Source organism: Heterodontus francisci, chromosome 26 (assembly GCF_036365525.1).
Source record: "Heterodontus francisci isolate sHetFra1 chromosome 26, sHetFra1.hap1, whole genome shotgun sequence".
Lineage (NCBI taxonomy): Eukaryota > Metazoa > Chordata > Chondrichthyes > Heterodontiformes > Heterodontidae > Heterodontus > Heterodontus francisci.
In genome coordinates this window covers 55,487,893-55,509,401 of record NC_090396.1, presented here as the reverse complement: position 1 = coordinate 55,509,401, position 21,509 = coordinate 55,487,893, and the positions used below count along the sequence as shown (strand labels likewise).

The 21,509-nt window shown below is 43.6% G+C and overlaps 1 protein-coding gene across 3 annotated transcripts in view; it reads right to left on the bottom strand.

Moving 5' to 3' along the window:
* The window catches only part of LOC137384372 (zinc transporter ZIP11-like), a 764,304-nt gene that overhangs the window by 29,688 nt on the left and 713,107 nt on the right, over window positions 1-21,509 (bottom strand). For all 3 annotated transcript variants that reach the window (XM_068058321.1, XM_068058319.1, XM_068058320.1), the window contains exon 7: window positions 2,933-3,031. In XM_068058321.1, coding sequence (XP_067914422.1) covers window positions 2,933-3,031 — 99 coding nt within the window. The remainder of the gene's footprint in view (window positions 1-2,932; window positions 3,032-21,509) is intronic.

Sequence of the window (21,509 nt, the reverse complement as noted above, 5' to 3'; positions counted from 1 at the left end):
CAGGGCCAGCAGCGCCGCAGTATTGGCAGCATCACCAGGAGCAGTGGCCACTGCCAGTACAGCAAGGGGCCTTGGACCCAGGCCCAGCGTTGGAGCCTGGATCCGAGATGAGGTGGGGTCGCTAGGGTCAGACCAGCGGACCCTGGCAACGGTGGGCATTTCGTGCAGGTGGAGGTTGCTTCAGCAAGGTGCAGGTTTTCCTGGCGGGGACCCTCCATGGGCCACAGATTGCCCATAGAGGAGGGGCCCCCCCCTCAAGCCCGCAGGGAGGTTGCCTTGTTTTACTGGGTGACCTCCTAGCTTGTCGGAACCCCCCCACTGCAGCTGGTTAAATCCTGCCTTCCTTTACCCCATTACTGGTAAGCTGCCTGGGTCCTACTCTCTGGAATTCACGCTTTAAACCTTTCAGTCTCTCCCTTCTCCTTGAAAACCTTCTCAAAACCCATCTTTGCAATGAAGCATTCAATCAACAATCCTAATTGTTCCCTTTCTTATCTGTTGGTAACTGTGTTTGGGGGCTTGCTGGTTCACTTTGTGGTCAGCTGCAACCAGAAGCTGTAATGTGAGCTGGGAGAGGCACTCCTGCTTCCACCAGCTCCACATTGAGGTAAAACAAAACATTTCAAACTCACATTTCCAGTGGCAGTCTTCAACGGAGCCCTTAAGGACTGCAAGTTTGGCTGGCTAGCATCTGAAGAAACCAACTACAGCGCAGCTCCCCCACTGCATATGCAAAGGACCTAATGCCTGTTTTTTTGGGACACCTACAGAGACGCCTTTATGAATATGTCAGGCAGGACGCAGAATGAGTGTGCACACCCTGCTCACCATATTGAAACATTAGGCCCCCGTTATAAGCCTGTAAAATGGGTGCAGAGCGATCTAATTTCCAGGTCACTGATTTTATAGTATTTCCAATGGAACTGTTTGTTGAATGTCCTGTTAACAGTATCAGTAAAAGTGCGGCCTTCTATGTGTGGAAAAGGCATAAAATAACTGGGGACTGAGAAATGGAAGAAGGAAGTGATGAGGGGTTAAAGTAAGATGGAAGTAATAGGTTTTGAAGAAGGGTGTAAAAGACACAGGGCAGAGAGGCTAAGGAAAAATATTCCAAAATGCCAGGCCATAACAGCTGAAGGCTTCACAGCTGAAAGTGGAGAGAGAAAAAGTGGGATGCAAAGGAAGTCCAAATCAGAGGAGCAGTGGGCACTTACAGGTACATAGGGCTGACTAGGTTATAGAGATTGGGAGGGATGAGGCTATGGAGGGATTTGTAATTAAGAATAAGGGTTTTGACTGATTGATGCATAGACAGATAGGACACCAATGAAGCTCAGCAAGCTCAAAGGTATTAGGAAACAGGGTTAGTGTGAGTTAGAAACAACCATTGAAATCTGGCAATAACCAACAAACAGAAGACAGAAATAGGGAAATACGTTAATGGATGGAATGTTTCTGAAAAAGACAAGGATTAACTTGAAGCCCGAGAATACTGAGGGGAAACCTCTGTCCCCATCTGCACAAACTAAAGCTTGTCCCCACAAGAGCAGAGATTTAATCATAGAAGAAGTACTCCAGATACAAGTGTATACATGTGCTAGTTGGCTAGACCAGACCTCTCACGCTATGCAGTATCACAACACCGTGAGAAGCAGTGTCTGATAGGAATTATCAGGAAGTTCAGGATCTGCAGATAACACTAAGTATCTGCAGAGAAACCTGCTTTCTATTGCTGTACAAACCACTCAAATGTGATGACATGTAGGTATGTGATCAAAGCAGGCTGTACTGAAAAGAAAACATTTTATCTCTCCAATGAAGACAGGTTTGGCTGGGAAGGAGACAAAAGGCTAACTGCCAATAAGATAAGATGAAGAACAGCCAATAAGGAGGCTTGTGACTTCTTAAAAAAACCACACTGTTAGTTTTTCATAGCGACGATCTCTGCTGTGAAATCTCCCAATGCAATGTATGTAATGTTGCCATTGTCATCTTTTGTACACTGGCATGTATTCTTTTCCAATGCACCGCTCAAGAACGGTAACCCTTTCAGGGACTTGTATGCTGTACTGGACTTGTAAGAAGATTTGTCTTTTCTAAGTTTATTTAGCAAATACAAGACACAATTATGCAAATATGTGGGGAGCTTTGCACAGCGGCCATACACACACTGCTGAATCTGGGTCATACTGCCTATGGTTGCCTGGCATAGGTGGCTGGAGGACAAGTTAACCTGCCAATGGCACCCAATTGTAGAATCAGTCTTTGTATAGACAGCTGTGTCCTTCTGTAAGACACTGTCAAACTCTCTTCTGGAATGTACTTTTGAGCTGCTCTGTCTGCGAAGCTGGTCAATCCAGAAAGCAATGCTGTGCAATTGCCTTAAGTAGAACTGTTTGGTTCCTAAAACCCCTGAGACTCTTCCTGTGTAATTCTTATTTATTTGCTCTCAGTACTGAATTGTCAGACAAACATCCTGATAATTTAGAGAGTGTAAGGGGTGGAGAGAAGTGGTGGTGAGGTAGAGCCAGGTGCTGTCAATGTACGTGTGAAAACATACACTGTGTTTTTAGATGATATCACCAACGGGCAGCGTGTAGGTGAAAAACAAGAGGGGCCAAGGATAGATGCATGGGGGAACGCCAGAAGTAACAGTGCGGGAGTGGGAATAGAAGCAACTGTAGGTGATTCTCTGGCCACAAATAGTAAGAATGGAACCAGGCGAGTGCAGTCCCACCCAGCTGGACAATGGTGGAGAGACAACTGGTCTCTCTGAGTTAGATAAGTATTCTGCTACCAGTAGAACACTTTGCATAACAGGTTGCTATTAAGGCTTTCATTTAAAATTCACATTCAGACTTTCAAATGAATTAAATCCGATTTAAAATACTACATCAAGTATATCAGCTCCAGCTAATTAACTTTCACTCACCAGAATGCTTTCCATGTGGACACTCCTGCACCTCGCAATGGCAAACTGACAGCAAGACCTTCTGGGAAATTCTGCAGCCCAATTCCAATGGCTAAGTTCCTATTAACAAGGAATAAAAATGATTTAAATGTATGCACAGCTGATGCCAACTGAGTAGTGTGAGGTAAAAGTTGCACATTGAACATATTTTGCAGTGAGTAATGGGATTCAAAGGAAAACTGTAATCTTTATTTAGCTGTCTTCCCTCTGCCAGTCTATAATGCTGGGCGGTAATGAGATGAGATCTTGAATTTTTCCTTGTGATTTTACTCTTTATGTTAGGATGCCCTCATAATCCAGAAAGAATGATATATGAGTTACAAGGTGCTCCTCCTTCCAGGAATAAACACTGTAGTCCACAAATCTGACAAACTTTGCTTGAAAAATACATTTCCATTAGTTTTTGTTACCTGCACCTAAAATGAACAGCCAGCCAATAACACTGCTCATGTAACTCTTGTGAGACAGCTCTCTCACAGATACAGCATTGACATTATCTAGGAAAGAGGAACTTAACATTTTTATGGCCACTCATGATGTTGCTGACATTTCTGAACTGGAATTCCCAATGACGAAAGCAACTGGTCTGACTGACTGCCAAATTCACCATAGCCACCTTCTGTGGACAAGTGCTTTAAGTCTGAGTTGTTCAGTCTTGGGATTGCTGTTCAAATGCCTATGGCTGGCATTTAAGACAGGGTTAATTGTATAGGCTTCACTATGTTATGGCATATGCATGGAATTACTTCAACCAGAATGATGAATACAGAACTTTGGAACTGTGGCATGCAAACGAATCCAATACCTGTTCCATGGACCTTATATATCACTTGTGCCGATCAGCAAAAGTATTTTTCCATTGTGAAGTTTGTGTGAGCATAACTTTATATACTCTTTCACTGCCATAATCCTGTGTGCTGATCTAAACAATATTTCTTCAGAATATCCTTCAAATGAAAGTTTCCAGCCTTAGTAAGCATAGTAACATAAAGTTCAATATTAATCAGATGTAACTGATCAGGAAATGAATGTGAAAACAGTATCATTATCTCTCACACTTTGGATTTCCAGGTATGTTTGATGAAACACAAGAAGTGACTTTGGCTGGAATTTCTACTCATTGCAGTGTTGCACTTGTACAGCAATGCATTTTAAAAGAATGCTGGGGATCAAATGTGCACCATACCTGGAGACTGATCTTATTCGATGTTTTTTGTTGTTATGGTATTCTGCTACTCCTACAATCTTTTGAGAACTCAATCCCCCCCAGCAACATTCTTCCTATTGTGTAATAACCACTGAAGTTCATATCCTGTGTTTTCTTTCTACACGCATTACAAAGATGAGGCAAACATCTGAGGGGACATGATATGCATTGGGAGCCATACTGTTCTAGAATAAACACCCACAAATGGTAAATTAAAACAAAAATAAAGCTTTTTAAAATTACATTGATATAAATGTAGCAAAGCACAGCGACTGTAGCTCCTGAAACTTAAATAAATGATGGACAGCGGTAATATATGGGTAAGTATTTGCTGTTTTACAGCTTCCTGGAGCTTAGGTTAGTTGTAAATGGAATTTTCTAGCTATGGGTAAAATTGAGATGTGGTCAAAATGCATAGCACTACTTTTGGGAACGACTGGCCTAATACAAGAGACACTCCACTGTTGCTGTGTATAACATATCCATATAGTGTATTAAGAATACAGCACATAAAATAAAAAACAAAAACAATCATCTAGTGAACAGGACATCGGACTGTTATAGTTGGCTGCTGTGCCATGGACTGGCATGAGACGGGTATATACTTGTAGGTTTGCACATACTATCCTCCAAATCTCGGCCAAGGTTTTGGGAGAGGCTTTTCTTCATGTCACACTCATTGAAGAAACATCTAGAAGCTGTAATAAAATGAGAGTTGTGCAATGTAGATATCCTGGAGGGTTGAGACTAAATGGGACCACAAGACTTCTTCATTCAACTGCATCGGAAAATAAACAGGAACGAAGGCCATCTTCACATGTTACACGACCCACTATGCCGCATGACAGGCAGAATCCTGGGAACAGAAGTGTACTTACCCGCTTACAAAGTGGAGAGTAAATGGGATCATTTTGAGGTACTGACAGACGGTGCAGTGGTATCCACCACAGTTCCATGATTCGGTCTATATACGAAGGTCTGTTTGATAAAAGTTCAGTCTGAACTGTGTTGAATGAAGTTATCCATCAAATCCAATAAAACATGTGGTCCGTCTGGGATAAATAATGGTAAGCTGCGTTTCATCAGAAAATTCCATGGCTCTGTTCCAACCCTGCCCCCACCCCTTGTGACAGTGGTAACATCAACAGTGAGATGTTTTATGTGGGCCTTTTGTCACAAAGTACATTTATTTTTCCCTGGCTCATCAGTAGTGTTTTTAGAAAAAATCATCTCCTTTCTAGAGCAGATGGAATAATTTTAAATAATTTCTCCTCTCTCTTTAGGTTTTTCCAGAGTTGGGAACCATCATCTCACTGAAGAGTTGGGTAGTTGCCATTATTGTTCTTCCCAGCCGGGTGATGACAGGGTTTTGCTGGGCTAGGGAGTGCCAGAAAAAAAAAATCATGAGGATTTCTGCTTCTGATCACTACACAGTGAGTCCAGAGATTACAGAAACCATAAGATCTTGGTTGTCGTAATCCCCCTATGTAGATGATAGTCCACTGATAATCATTGCCCAAGCTCACAAATAATGTTTACTTATAGGATCCTGAGGGGGACCTGCTGTTGATTTTTCCCTTCATCCCACTTTTGGTGAATCACCAAAGGCCTTTGCTTTGTGCTTCTCCCCGAAATGTAGCCACAAGCCTGCGCCCCATATATTCAGGGGCTTCAAGCAGGTTCCCAAAAAAAGTTGCATCCATCTTTCACGTTACATTAAACCGAGGCTCCGTCTGCCCTCTCATGGCACTATTTCAAAGAAGAGCAGGGGGATTCTCCCCGTGTCCTGGCCAATACTTATTGCTAAACCGACAGCTAATAACAGATTATCTGGTCATTATCACATCTCTGTTGTGAAGATATTGGCTGCCGCATTCTCTACCTTAAAATAGTGACTACACTTCAAAAGAAATTCATTGGCTATAAAGCACTGTGGGATGTCCTGAGTTCAGGAAAGGCTCTATATAAATGCAGGTCTTTTTTTTTAATCACACAACAGAAACAACATTTGAGTTGTTCCGAGGTGGGACTGGCGGTGGGGTGTAGCGGTGGGGTTGGGTATGGAATTATCCAGGTCCAAGCTTTATTTTTCAGTTCAAAATGAATTCCCAATAACAATGTAAGCAACAGCTTCAAAACTATTAAGCTGAAACAAAATTGGTGACGACAGTTACAGATTTTTAAAAACAAATCATATTTGGCTCCAACAACTTAAGGACACTCCAGACAACCCTTTGTAACTGAACTCTTGAGGGCAAGAAGCTGTGAAAAAGGCATGGGCTGCAGATGATTTCAAATAATGAAAAGCTGCTTTGCTTTGCGTTCTTTGGCTTGCTTTGCCTGCCATTGGCTTGGCTTCAAGATCCTGCCCCAGAATGAAACAGATAAATTGGAGCTAGTCACGGAAAGACTGCTGCAGCCTGCATGCATTCTTCTTATTGTGCAAGCCGAGCCAACACCTACTGGCACTTTGAATATCATTCCTGTGCTGCCAGGCTTTTGGACACCAGAACTCAGTACTGTAATAAAAGTAATATGTTTCCATTAGTCTTTGTCCTGTTTCCCAGTGAACTCCATGTCTCACAGTTCGAGACATCCATACATTTCTCCAGAACACACATGTACCTCTGCATACATTTCAATAGTTCAGGCACAAAAATAATGATACAATGTCTTCTTTAACACAACATCCACTCACTTAGTTCAAGCTTTGTCAGTTGGCTGAATCAAAGAGGTGACCTACGGCATTTAAAATAAATTATTCTAATGACTGGTTCTTTCGTGCTCTTCTGGGACGTACTCAGGAATGCTGATTTGGGGGCTTCCAGCACACTGTCGGAGAGGTTTTTCTTTGAAAGGGCTGTGGTAGATTGAGCAGTACAAGTTTATTTTTGTGAGTGCTTTTCTCAGCACAGCCTGTGTGGTCCCCACATAAAAAGGGAAGCTGTCTTTTTCAACTTTTTGTGCTTTCAATCTTACAGTTAGTACAGTTGTCAATATCAATTTTGAGCTGATTTTCCAGCAACAGCCTAACTGGTTTAATGTACTGCCCATTCATTACGCACATATTTTTTGTTTTGCACTAACGATATTTATTAGCAGCTCCACCTGACTGATGAAAGGTAGCTCAGCCACCAGAATAGTGCCGAGCTGCCTAAATTGTTAGAGTAACTACAGTAGCCATTAGGCTCCCTCAATGGCTCAATAAATAAGTGCATCACTGTGTGGTATACTGAAGCACATCGATCACAAAGAGGCCAAGTTCAATACCTGACCATTTACAGTGTTAACTGATCTCAACTGAGTGAAGGTGGGACTGCAACTATTGGCCTTGGTCTCCTGGATGAGGTAACAATGAAATCAGGCAGAGTTCTCTTGCCTTGCTGATATCTGGTGATGCCTGCAGGGAAGTGAGGAAGTTTGGATAAGGACAGGATCAGCTGAGCTGGGATGCCCTCCACACCCTGTTGACTGTCCAGAATCATTTGAAAACAGACACACAGTTAGCCAACAACAACCACACTAAGTTGCATGTTCCACAGGTTCAGCTAAATGGCCCATAATACGACTGCTGTGTTTGAATGCAGTGGTTCCCTGTTGGAATAGAGAGACCATCAAATCATAAGGCAACAGGATGGGCGCAACATGTTTAGGCACTGTTGCCATTGCAGCTGGTTTGAATTTTAATTGGATTGCCATATTGCTGGTTTAAACTGCCTTTAGATTGCAGAACTTTACTCATTTATACTTACTGGTTCACCAATCAAAATACTACCTTTTAATAAATTATGAAATACAGTGACTCAGCCTCTGTCAGTATTTCCTGAGCTGCTCAGTTATCTCCATGACCCAGTAAACTGATGCAACGTCAGCTCTTAGTTGCATACTTGACAGTCAGTTTGTCATATACTCACTCTGTCTCAGTTGATTTATGATGACTACAAAGAAGGTAATTAAATTAGCAAACATCCCTTTCCCTTTGTAGGTGAAGTCATTTTGGGCAGTGCAGTCTTGTCAACACATGAAAATCAAATTGGTACAGGGATTGGTTAGGCTGAGTTCTCTCCTTTATTCTGGCAAAGGAGCCACGTGTGATGCATACCAAGTCAGCAGGTTCGTAATTCTAATCTCCTCAATCAGAATCTTAAATCACATTTCCTAAGTACAATGCAAAATTGAACAAGAGCATTCATTAGACTGGCAGAGATTTGGATGCATTGTATCCCTCTCAAACCAGCAAGTGCTTGAATGCACTCTTACACCTAAACTTAAAAGGGCTCATACGCACACATTCCCATATTAGACCCTCAAAAGCACACTACTCCATCATTTGCAAGGACATGATACTAGCAAGTTTTGAGTGTAGCCTGGATGTTGCTTGCCTATGTTCTCAGTTCCAGTGACTGACACTTGTGAAAACATTGAGAAGATGAGGTTGGGGTATAAATACGGAAAAATTGGCGTTTGAGTAAAGAACAAACAATAAAAAGACTTCTGGGACAATTAACGTTACAGATCAATTTGAAATTTTCAAATGAAATCAGAGGGGGAATTTCTGAATCAGTGTGACTTAACTGTGAAAGATCTTTATGGTAAGACTATCGATTGCACAACCCAATCGCCATGGTAGTGCCAGTCGATGAGTTATCACGTTACGCTCTCACCTCTGGAATCCGAGTTTAATTTCAGTCCAAACTAATGAGATAACAGTCTCTCTTTGCCAACTATGAAAGCCCTGTTTAACATGAGTTTGGGCATTCTCAACCCAGTGTGGGCCCACAGTAGAAAACTGCTGATAATTAAGTTAAAATGAGGCAATATCCCCGGCGGCTATCCTATCAGGGTCACCATTTCTCAAGGTTGTGGGGCTTTACAGATTGCGAGTGAGCCTGACACCCTTTTTCAGGCAAAAATTGGCCGTGTTAGAGCAGGAGGGGGGAAGGAATGGGCAGTAAAGAGCAATAGAAACTTAGTGGGTTAGTGGTGGACAACTACTGTATGCTGGTTTTAGCATGTTTGTAAATAGGGTGAACAACATATGTCAAATGTTATACAACTCAAGTGAATTCCACAAATTCCACCCTTTTCTGGAGGGAATTTTATGCTTTCCCCCGTGGCTGGTTTGGAGGCGGGGAGAGCGTAACATCGGGTGGGATGTTGGTGGGGCTGGGGTTGGGGGGGGGGGGGTGGGGTGGTCCCACCACCATCCTGCCTCCGTTAAATTTTAGTCTGGGCTGGGAAGGGGTGGCTCTGTTGCCACACGGGAAGCACGGCACAGAAAAACGTGTGGGCTGCTTCCCAGCTCCGGGGGAGGTGGGGGTGGGGGGCATGCCTCGTTAAAAGGCACAGTGCCTGAACAAGGACCAGGCATCGGGAAGGGTGGGGGCCTGCTGAGAGCCACGCCCCCTGCCCTTGCTGCTGTCCCCCCTCCCCCATCTCCCCCCATGACCCCTATCCCACGAGACTCCTCCCTACCCTGGCTTACCTGTGGACGCTCCTTGGTCTCCGGTTTGTGCTCCTCCAGGAGCAGCCATCGCCTCCGCAGTGGCGCTGCAGCTGCCGGCCTCTGATTGGCTGGCAGCTCTCCAAGGGACAGACTTCAGACGATGGGGTCCTTGATCCTGTGGAGGACCTGCTGCTGCCCATTTAAGTGCCTGATTGGCACTAGATTCAGCAGACCTTCCGGAGAAGAGGCGATGTGGGGATCTCGGCGTCACTTTTTCCGGTCGTCGAGACCCCCCCCACCGGAATAAAATTCTCCCCTAGGGATATCCTGCCCAAAGGCAGGCAAGTATAGTAACATCATCAGTCAAAGTACATCGGACCCTTGTCATCTCCAGCACAAGCAATCCTTGGTAACTAAGGCCAAACAAATTAGTCTGAGCTTTAAATGCACATCCATCCCAGTTGCTGCCAACAACCCAATACACTGTTCCTCAAGTATGGCGTGTGAAAGACATTCAATGGCTTTACAGAGTATCTGTTTTCAAGGTTTTAAAATCAATTTTAAAAAAAGGTTTCTGCGCACCATATGCACAACATGATTAATGACCCATTCTCACTACTGCAATGCTAATCTGTTCACTGTTCATCTAACATCTCATTATTCACATTGCTGCCAGCCAAACACTGAGCATGCAATGTTCAAAACCTGGTCAGACCATACTGCTTAATACTGCAAATCACCTTATAATGGGAAGACGTGGCTGATAATTTCTTGGAGCTATTCTCATCTAATTACTGTAAATGTAAATCAGATTTTTTCTGAATAATTCACTTTGACATATTATACCAAACCACTGCAGGTAAACGGTGGAAAGTCAGTAATGGAACATGGATTTCAAAGCACTGTGAAGCGCCCCAAATACCATAGTCCACAGTCCAGTTTCAAAGCCTTTACTGTGCTTTTTAAGTATTACGTTTAAAATATGGCAGATCTGTTTTGCCCAGATGGTTCCTATATACAATACAAACATGATGCTACGCAATTTGTGAGCTGTTAGAACCTGCTGTGAGGGGAAGAAGCAACCACTGCAAGACCTAATAACGGGAAACTGGAGCAGCCAAGTACAAAAGTCTATCTGTTCACAGCACAGAACTGCCTCCACATCTGCAAGTCAGTCTCCAGTACACACTCAAGGCCGATCTAGCTGGAACCTCCGGCCTAAGGAAATATAATAGGACATCATGTGCAAAGTTCTTTCCAAGTTTCCAGCATCGTATCATTCTACAGTGCAAGTCTAGGCTAATAATGTGGACTTTCCAAGATTGCGTCCTGAGCTGCCAAAACGTCACCTTGTGATGTATGGCTATCAGGTCATTTGTACAATTCTCTCTGAAGGTCTGCACTGAGTGCTGCTGGAGGGTACAGAGTATGAAGAAGGGAGTTTGGTAAGTGAGTGGATTTTAAGGGTTAATCTCTCTAAAGTCTAGTTTTTGTTTTGTTTACATTTAGCAATTAACTGAAATTACTGTGTACGTTAAGAGGCAAGTTAAGTTTCTTACAGTTTTAAACAGAGTAATACAAGCTCTCGGAGAGTAACTGTAGCTAGTTAATTAGATAGCTCGTTTCTGAGCTCGAGCAGAGCTCTAACAAGGGTGACACATCATTGTTTCCAGAGAGTATAAATTCAGGGGACTCTCAGTGCTGCTTGTCATCACTGAGTGCTGCTGGAAGAAAGAGTGTGAAGAAGAGAGTTTGGTAAGTGAGGGAGTTTGGTAAGGAGAGGAACTATAAATTAATTAAGAAAAAATAAATGTCATTAAATTAACACAATAAAGATGGCAGAACAGGTGATGCGTCACAGCTGCAGTATGTGGGAGCTCCTGGATGCTACAGCAATTCATGGCAACCACGTCTGTATTAAGTGTCTGTGGCTTGAGGAGCTTCGGCTCAGAGTCACTGACCTGGAGGCCGAGCTGCAGACACTGCAATGCATCAGGGAGGGGGGAAAGTTACACTTTGTTCCAGATGGCAGTCACACCTCTTAGGATAGGGTCATCTGTTTTGGTCAGTGGTCAGGGACAGGAAGGTGTGACTGCGAGTCAGGCAGGTAAGGGGATCGAGAAGGAGGAGCCTCAGCCCTTACAACTGAGCAACAAGTTCGAGATTCTTGCAGCTTGCATGGACAAGAGCGAGGGCTGTAGTGAGGATGAGCAGACTGACCATGGCACCATGATACAGGAAGCCATTCAAGTGGGACGAGCAAAAAGGAAAGTAGTGGTAGTAGGGGACAGCAGAGTGAGGGGGATTGACACTGTTCTTTGCAGCAAAGAGCGAGAGTCCAGAAGGCTGTGTTGCTTGCCTGGTGCCAGGGTGAAGGACATCTGCTCAGGGCTGGAGAGGAACTTACAGTGATAGGGGGAGGATACAGTCGTCGTGGTCCATGTAGGTACCAACGACATAGGCAGGACAAGGAAAGTGATTCTGCATAGTCAGTATGAGGAGCAGGGCACCAAATTAAGAAGCAGAACTGCAATGGTAATAATCTCTGGATTATTATCTGAGCCAAGTGCAAATTGGAGTTGGGCAAATAAGGTTAGAGAACTGAATGGGAGGCTCAAAGACTGGTGTGGTAGAAGTGGGTTTCAGTTTGTGGGGCACTGGCACCAGTACTGGGGAAAGTGGGGGGGGTGTACTGTTGGGACGATCTATACCTGAACCGTGATGGGACCAGTGTTCTAGCAAGCCACATAACTAGGGAAGCAGAGAGGGTTTCAAACCAAATAGTGGGGGCAAGGGACCAAATTTGGGAAGATGTGGTAAATCAAAAAGTAGAGACAAGGCAAGAGAGAAAGGTATTAACATAGGAAATGATAAACAGGCCGTGACAAGAAAGGACAGTGAGTACGATCAACAGGCTAGAGGTTACAAAAGTAATAAAAGGACAAAACTAAGGGCTCTCTATCTGAATGCATGTTTCATTTGAAACAAATGAACTGAAAGTGCAAATGGAAATAAATAAGTACGATCTGATAGCCATTACAGCGACATGGCTGCAGGATGACATAGATTGGGATCTGAATATTGAAGGGTACATGACATTTAAGAAGGAGAGGAAGAAAAGGTGGAGGGCTGGCTCTGTTAATTAATGATGGTATTAGCACAATAGAAAGGGATGACTGAAGCTCAGGAAACCAAGATGTAGAAGCCGTTTGGGTCGAGATGAGAAATGATAAAGGCAAGACATCACTTGTGGGAGTGTTGTACAGGCCCCCTAACAATAACCACACGGGCGGACAGGGCACAAAGGAAGGAATAATGGAGCTTGTCAGAAAGGTACGACGATAATAATGGGGGATTTTAATCACATATAGACTGGAAAAATCAGATGGGCAAGAGTAGCCTAGATGAGGAGTTCATAGAATGTTTTGGGGATAGTTTTTAAGAACAGCACATTCTGGAGCCAACCAGTGAGCAGGCTGTACTAGACCTGGTATTGTGCAACAAGATAGGATTAATTCATGACCTCATAGTGAAGGTGCCCCTAGGCAGCAGTGCTCATAATATGATTGAATTTTACATTCAGTTTGAGGGAGAGAAGAGTGGGTCTAAGGCTAGTATTTTAAACTTAAATAATGGCAATTGTGAGGGCATGAAAGCAGAGCTAGCAAAAGTGAACTGGCAAAGTAGGTTCAGGGATAAGTCAATAGAGATGCATTGGCAGACATTTAAGGGGATATTTCAGAATACACAGAATAGACACATTCCAACGAGAAATAAATATTCCAAGGGGAGGACCCACCATCAGCGGTTAACTAAAAAAGTTATAGATAGTATCCAACTTAAAGAAAAGGTATATAATTGCGCAGAGCTGGATGGCAGGTCAGAAGATTGGACAGAATATAAAAAACAGCAAAGAATGACTAAAAGATTGATAAGGAAGGTAAAATTAGAGTGCAAGAGAAAGCCAGCCAGAAATATAAAGACAGATAGTAAGAGCTTCTATAGATATTTAAAAAAGAAAAGTTAACAAAGTGAGCGTTGATCCTATAGAAAGTGAGTCTGGTGAATTAATGAGATAGCAGATGAATTGAACAAATATTTTGCATCGGTCTTCACCAAAGAGGATACAAGTAACATCCCAGGAATCGCTGTAAATCAGGTAAAGGGAGGGAGGAACTCAAGAAAATTGCAATCACCAGGGATGTAGTACTGAGAAAATTGTCGGAGCTGCGGGCTGACAAGTCCCGGGGTCCTGATGGACTTCATCCTAGGGTCTTAAAAGAAGTGGCTAGTGAGATACTTGATGCATTGGTTTTAATTTTCCAATATTCCCTACATTCAGGGAAGGTTCTGTTAGATTGGAAAATAGCGAATGTAACACCATTATTCAAAAAGGGAGGGAGACAGAAAGCATGCAGTTACAGGCCAGTTAGCTTAACATCTGTTAGAGGGAAAATGTTGGAAGCTATTATTAATTATAGCAGGGCACTTAGAAAAATTCACAGTAATCAGGCAGAGTCAACATGGTTTTGTGAAAGGGAAATCATGTTTAATCAATTTATTGGAGTTCTTTGAAGAAGTTACATGTGCTGTGGATAAAGGGTGGATGTACTGTACTTAGATTTTCAGAAGGCATTTGATAAGGTGCTACATCAAAGATTATTGTGGAAAATAAAAGCTCATGGTGTAGGGGTAACATTTTGGCAAGGATAGAGGTTTGGCTAGCTAACAGGAGAGTAGGCATAAGTGGGTCACTTTCTGGTTGACAAGATGTAATAAGTGGTGTGCCGCAGGGATCAGTGCTGGGGCCTCAACTTTTTACAATGTATATAAATGACTAGGATGAAGGGTTGCTATGGATGTATGGTTGCTAAATTTGCTGATGACAAAGATAGATTTGATTTTGATTTATTGATTTAGAGATACAGCACTGAAACAGGCCCTTCGGCCCACCGAGTCTGTGCCGACCATTAACAACCCATTTATACTAATCCTACACTAATCCCATATTCCTACCACATCCTCACCTGTCCCTATACTCCCCTACCACCTACCTATACTAGGGGCAATTTATAATGGCCAATTGACCTATCAACCTGCAAGTCTTTTGGCTGTGGGAGGAAACCAGAGCACCCGGAGGAAACCCACGCAGACACAGGGAGAACTTGCAAACTCCACACAGGCAGTACCCAGAATTGAACCCGGGTCGCTGGAGCTGTGAGGCTGCGGTGCTAACCACTGCACCGCCCGAGGAAAGTAAGTTGTGAAGAGGATATAAGGAGGCTACAAAGGGATATAGATAAGTTAAGTGAGTGGGAAAAGATCTGACAAATGGAGTATATTGTGGGAAAATGTGAAATTGTGAAAGGTTTACTAGACTAATACCTGGAATGGGTGGGTTGTCTTATGAGGAAAGGTTGGACAGGCTAGGCTTTTATCCGCTAGATTTTGGAAGAGTAAGAGGTGACTTGATTGAAACATATAAGATTCTGAGGGGTCTTGACAGGGTGGATGTGGAAAGTATGTTTCCTCTTGTGGGTGAATCTAGAACTACGGGTCACTGTTTAAAACTAAGGGGATGCCCATTTAAGACAGATGAGGAGAAGTTTTTTCTTTCAGGGTCGCAAGTCTTTGGAACTGTCTTCCTCAAAAGGCGGTGGAAGCAGAGTCTTTGAATATTTTTTAAGGCAAAGGTAGACAGATTCTTGATAAGCAAGGGGGAGAAAGGTTATTGGGGGTAGGTGGGTATATGAAGTTGAGGTGACAATCAGATCAGCCATGATCTTGTTGCGTGGCGGAGGAGGCTCGAGTGGCCTACTCCTGCTCCTAATTCTTATGTTTGTATGTTTGCAAGCTGCTATTTGGAGGGAATCATGGAAAAAAATGAGAAAATGACTACAGAATTTCAAGTGTGCCTTATATCGAGCATCAAGGAGTTATCTGCCTCATTCCTCCTAGCTGATGAAATTGTTGAGTATTAAAGACTGTTAATAAAGGAAAAATTGAGAAATGCCAACTACAAAATAAATGACATACACAAACATATACATGTAGAAACAGCTATCATATGCTACCCTTTTTATACTGGAAATGGATTGTTGTGGCTTTTACCACGAGTGATTGTAACACTCATGAAGCAAGGAGCAGTCACGCTAATACAGACTAGTGTATAAAAATCTCAAGACCACAAAGAAGCAAAGGTACATCCTTTCCGCTTCCATCGTCCCCATCCACAAATATTTGCCTGCGGGCACAGACTCATGCTGGCTACAGTTCCATCAATGCTGAGCACCATTCAGTATCCAGTCTAGAGGGCAATTTTGCCTTCAATCTAGTTAGCAGGTGACACTGGCTATTCAACAGTGAACAGGAAAAGTCTTCACATGGGGGTTGAATTTCTACAGAATTCTCTTGATTTCACCCTGTCACTTCAATGCAAAGCTATTCCCCTCCCCCCCCAAATATACTTTATTCATAAAAATCTGTATAAAATACATTACAAAACAGTTCAAATTTTACATTTCAGAAAGTGCAATTAAACAAAGAATCCCCATTGTAATTCTAGGCACTGTCAATAGTACAAGTGCCCTTTTCAGTAAGGGTGGCTTGATAGCAAACAACAATGGGTTTCCTGGTTAATTTTTCCCATCCAAGCTTCGGGCACTGAGGCCAATTCTAATGCATGTTGCTGTCCCAAGTGATAGCAGCAAACTCAGCATGGACTAGGATTAGATTTGGGATCTTCCTGCTCTGTATAACCCAGTACCCCATCAGATGATGCATTTAACTGCTGAGCCATCAAGGCTGCCCAATCTAATTTTAGTGTTACCCTTCAGTGGGCAAGGAACATAGACTGCCAGGGAAAGAGAAACTGACAAATTCTGGGCTTCCATTTTATATGTGGTTGATTTCATTTTATTGAACTTTTCTCTCTGGGCATTGAAATCAAAGTTTGTAACAAAGAACAAAGATCAAAGAAAATTACAGCACAGGAACAGGCCCTTCGGCCCTCCAAGCCTACGCCGATCCAAATCCTCTATCTAAACCTGTCGCCTATTTTCTAAGGGTCTGTATCTCTTTACTTCCTGCCCATTCATGTATCTGTCTAGATACATCTTAAAAGACGCTATCGTGCCCGCATCTACCACCTCCGCTGGTAATGCGTTCCATGCATCCACCACCCTCTGCGTAAAGAACTTTCCACGCATATCCCCCCTAAACTTTTCCCCTTTCACTTTGAACTCGTGTCCCCTTGTAATTGAATCCCCCACTCTGGGAAAAAGCTTCTTGCTATCCACCCTGTCTATACCTCTCATGATTTTGTACACCTCAATCAGGTCCCCCCTCAACCTCCGTCTTTCTAATGAAAATAATCCTAATCTACTCAACCTCTCTTCATAGCTAGCGCCCTCCATACCAGGCAACATCCTGGTGAACCTCCTCTGCACCCTCTCCAAAGCATCCACATCCTTTTGGTAATGTGGCGACCAGAACTGCACGCAGTATTCCAAATGTGGCCGAACCAAAGTCCTATACAACTGTAACATGACCTGCCAACTCTTGTACTCAATACCCCGTCCGATGAAGGAAAGCATGCCGTATGCCTTCTTGACCACTCTATTGACCTGCGTTGCCACCTTCAGGGAACAATGGACCTGAACACCCAAATCTCTCAGGACATGAATTTTCCCCAGAACTTTTCCATTTACTGTACAGTTCACTCTTGAATTGGATCTTCCAAAATGCATCACCTCGCATTTGCCCTGATTTAACTCCATCTGCCATTTCTCTGCCCAACTCTCCAGTCTATCCATATTCTGCTGTATTCTCTGACAGTCCCCTTCAGTATCTGCTACTCCACCAATCTTAGTGTCGTCTGCAAACTTGCTAATCAGACCACCTATACTTTCCTCCAAATCATTTATGTATATCACAAACAACAGTGGTCCCAGCACGGATCCCTGTGGAACACCACTGGTCACACGTCTCCATTTTGAGAAACTCCCTTCCACTGCTACTCTCTGTCTCCTGTTGCCCAGCCAGTTCTTTATCCATCTAGCTAGTACACCTTGGACCCCATGCGCCTTCACTTTCTCCATCAGCCTATCATGGGGAACCTTATCAAACGCCTTACTGAAGTCCATGTATATGACATCTACAGCCCTTCCCTCATCAATCAACTTTGTCACTTCCTCAAAGAATTCTATTAAGATGGTAAGACATGACCTTCCCTGCACAAAACCATGTTGCCTATCACTGATAAGCCCATTTTCTTCCAGATGGGAATAGATCCTATCCCTCAGTATCTTCTCCAGCAGCTTCCCTACCACTGATGTCAGGCTCACCGGTCTATAATTACCTGGATTTTCCCTGCTACCCTTCTTAAACAAGGGGACAACATTAGCAATTCTCCAGTCCTCCGGGACCTCACCCGTGTTTAAGGATGTTGCAAAGATATCTGTTAAGGCCCCAACTATTTCCTCTCCCGCTTCCCACAGTAACCTGGGATAGATCCCATCCGGACCTGGGGACTTGTCCACCTTAATGCCTTTTAGAATACCCAACACTTCCTCCCTCCTTATGCCGACTTGACCTAGAGTAATCAACCATCTGTCCCGAACCTCAACATCCGTCATGTCCCTCTCCTCGGTGAATACCGATGCAAAGTACTCGTTTAGAATCTCACCCATTTTCTCTGACTCCACGCATAACTTTCCTCCTTTGTCCTTGAGTGGGCCAATCCTTTCTCTAGTTACCCTCTTGCTCCTTATATATGAATAAAAGGCTTTGGGATTTTCCTTAACCCTGTTTGCTAAAGATATTTCATGACCCCTTTTAGCCCTCTTAATTCCTCGTTTCAGATTGCGCCTACAATCCCGATATTCTTTCAAAGCTTCGTCTTTCTTCAGCCGCCTAGACCTTATGTGTGCTTCCTTTTTCCTCTTAGCTAGTCTCACAATTTCACCTGTCATCCATGGTTCCCTAATCTTGCCATTTCTACCCCTCATTTTCACAGGAACATGTCTCTCCTGCACGCTAATCAACCTCTCTTTAAAAGCCTCCCACATATCAAAAGTGGATTTACCTTCAAACAGCTGCTCCCAATCGACATTCCCCAGCTCCTGCCGAATTTTGGTATAGTTGGCCTTCCCCCAATTTAGCACTCTTCCTTTAGGACCACTCTCGTCTTTGTCCATGAGTATTCTAAAACTTACGGAATTGTGATCACTATTCCCAAAGTAGTCCCCTACTGAAACGTCAACCACCTGGCCCGGCTCATTTCCCAACACCAGGTCCAGTATGGCCCCTTCCCGAGTTGGACTATTTACATACTGCTCTAGAAAACCCTCCTGGATGCTCCTTACAAATTCTGCTCCATCTAGACCTCTAACGTTAAGTGAATCCCAGTCAATGTTGGGAAAATTGAAATCTCCTATCACCACCACCCTGTTGCTCCTACAGCTGTCCATAATCTGTTTACATATTTGTACCTCTATCTCACGCTCGCTGTTGGGAGGCCTGTAGTACAGCCCCAACATTGTTACCGCACCCTTCCTATTTCTGAGTTCTGCCCATATTGCCTCACAGCTCGAGTCCTCCATAGTGCCTTCCTTCAGCACAGCTGTGATATCTTCTTTGACCAGTAATGCAACTCCTCCACCCCTTTTACCTCCCTCTCTATCCCGCCCGAAGCATCGGTATCCTGGGATATTTAGTTGCCAATCATGCCCTTCCCTTAACCAAGTCTCAGTAATAGCAATATCATACTCCCAGGTACTAATCCAAGCCCTAAGTTCATCTGCCTTACCTACTACACTTCTTGCATTAAAACAAATACACCTCAGACCACCAGTCCCTTTGCTTTCATCATCTGCTCCCTGCCTACTCTTTCCCTTAGTCACGCTGACTTCATTATCTAGTTCCTTACAGGCTTTAGTTACTACATCCTTTCTCTCCACTGACCTCATTTGGTTCCCATCCCCCTGCCACATTAGTTTAAACCCTCCCCAACAGCGTTAGCAAAAGCACCCCCAAGGACATTGGTTCCAGTCCGGCCCAGGTGTAGACCGTCCAATTTGTAATAGTCCCACCTCCCCCAGAACCGGTCCCAATGTCCCAAAAATCTGAACCCCTCCCTCCTGCACCATCTCTCAAGCCACGCATTTATCCTGACTATTCTTTCATTTCTACTCTGACTATCACGTGGCACTGGTAGCAATCCTGAGATTACTACCTCTGAGGTCCTACTTTTTAACTTGGCTCCGAACTCCCTAAATTCTGCTTGTAGGACCTCATCCCGTTTTTTACCTATATCATTGGTGCCTATGTGCACAACGACAACTGGCTGTTCACCCTCCCCCTTCAGAATGTTATGCAACCGATCTGAGACATCCCTGACCCGTGCACCTGGGAGGCAACATACCATTCGGGAGCCTCGTTTTCAACCACAGAACCGCCTATCTACTCCCCTTACAATCGAATCCCTGATGACTATAGCCCTTCCACTCTTTTTCCCGCCCTTCCGAACAGCAGAGCCAGCCACGGTGCCATGAACCTGGCTACTGCTGCCTTCCCCTGGTGAGCCATCTCCCTCAACAGTATCCAAAACGGTATACCTGTTGTGGAGGGAGATGACCGCAGGGGACACCTGCGCTGCCTTCCTGCTCTTTCTCTGCCTTTTGGTCACCCATTCCCTTTCTCCCTCAGCAATCCTAATCTGCGGTGTGACCAATTCACTAAACGTGCTATCCACGACCTCCTCAGCATCGCGGATGCTCCAAAGTGAGTCCATCCGCAGCTCCAGAGCCGTCATGCGGTCTAACAAGAGCTGCAGCTGGACATACTTCCTGCACGTGAAGGAGTCAGGGACATCAGCCATGTCCCTGAGCTCCCACATTGAGCAAGAGGAGCATGTCACGGGTCTGAGATCTCCTGCCATTTTTAATCTTAAGCTTAAACTTAGTTAAATGAAAAAGGAACGAAAAGTTTTTTACCAATCACACGATAAAAAAAAAAGAGAAATAGAAAAAGCCTTACCTTATCTACACACCACCGAGTCCTTTTTTTTGGTTAGAGGAGGAGGGCGGGTGGGAGACACTACAGGTGTAGTGTCTCAGGTTCAGAAACGGCCCAAATATATAGGGTTTTACTTACCCAGCAGCCCCCTGGTCTCCGCCAAAAACATAACTGAGGTTGGTTTAAATTTTATTTTTCACAAAGAATACCTATGGATAATGGTTATCCCACAAGTGATTTGGCCTAATTCACAAATGATGAAATTGGAAGATTGGAAATTACAATCAGCCGCACAAACAGAATATAGATCATAGCCCATTGCTCTTTGTAGTTGGCTTTGTTTATTCCACATGCTATATTTAACCTGGTAATGCATTAAAGATGATGATTTTAATACTGCACTGTATATCTGAAGGGGAAAAAATTTCAGGGGCAATGAATAAAGAGCAGGGGTGTGGGATTAATTGGATAACACTTTCAAATAGTCAGCATAGGCACGATGGGTGGAATGGCCTCTTTCTGTGCTGTGTGATTCTATAATTTCTTCATTCAGTGCAGCTGTGGGCTGTGATGTGAGTTTAGAATGTTTATGATCTGAATATTTTCTTCAAATAAAGCTTCAACAGGAAGCATTCTGATGTAATAGACTTATAGTATAAAAACATTTTGGGACATTCATATTGTTATTTATGCTGTAAGTGAACTAAACAAAAATAATATGGATTTGAGATGATTTTTAAAACTATTTTATTTTGCTCAATTTTTTCACCTCACAAATACATCTTGCTGCAGTCTGGCTCAATTGGGTATGGGTTGGTCTCCAATGACTGGCCATTCCCCTTGAGTGAGCCTTGACAGGCTGATTGAGA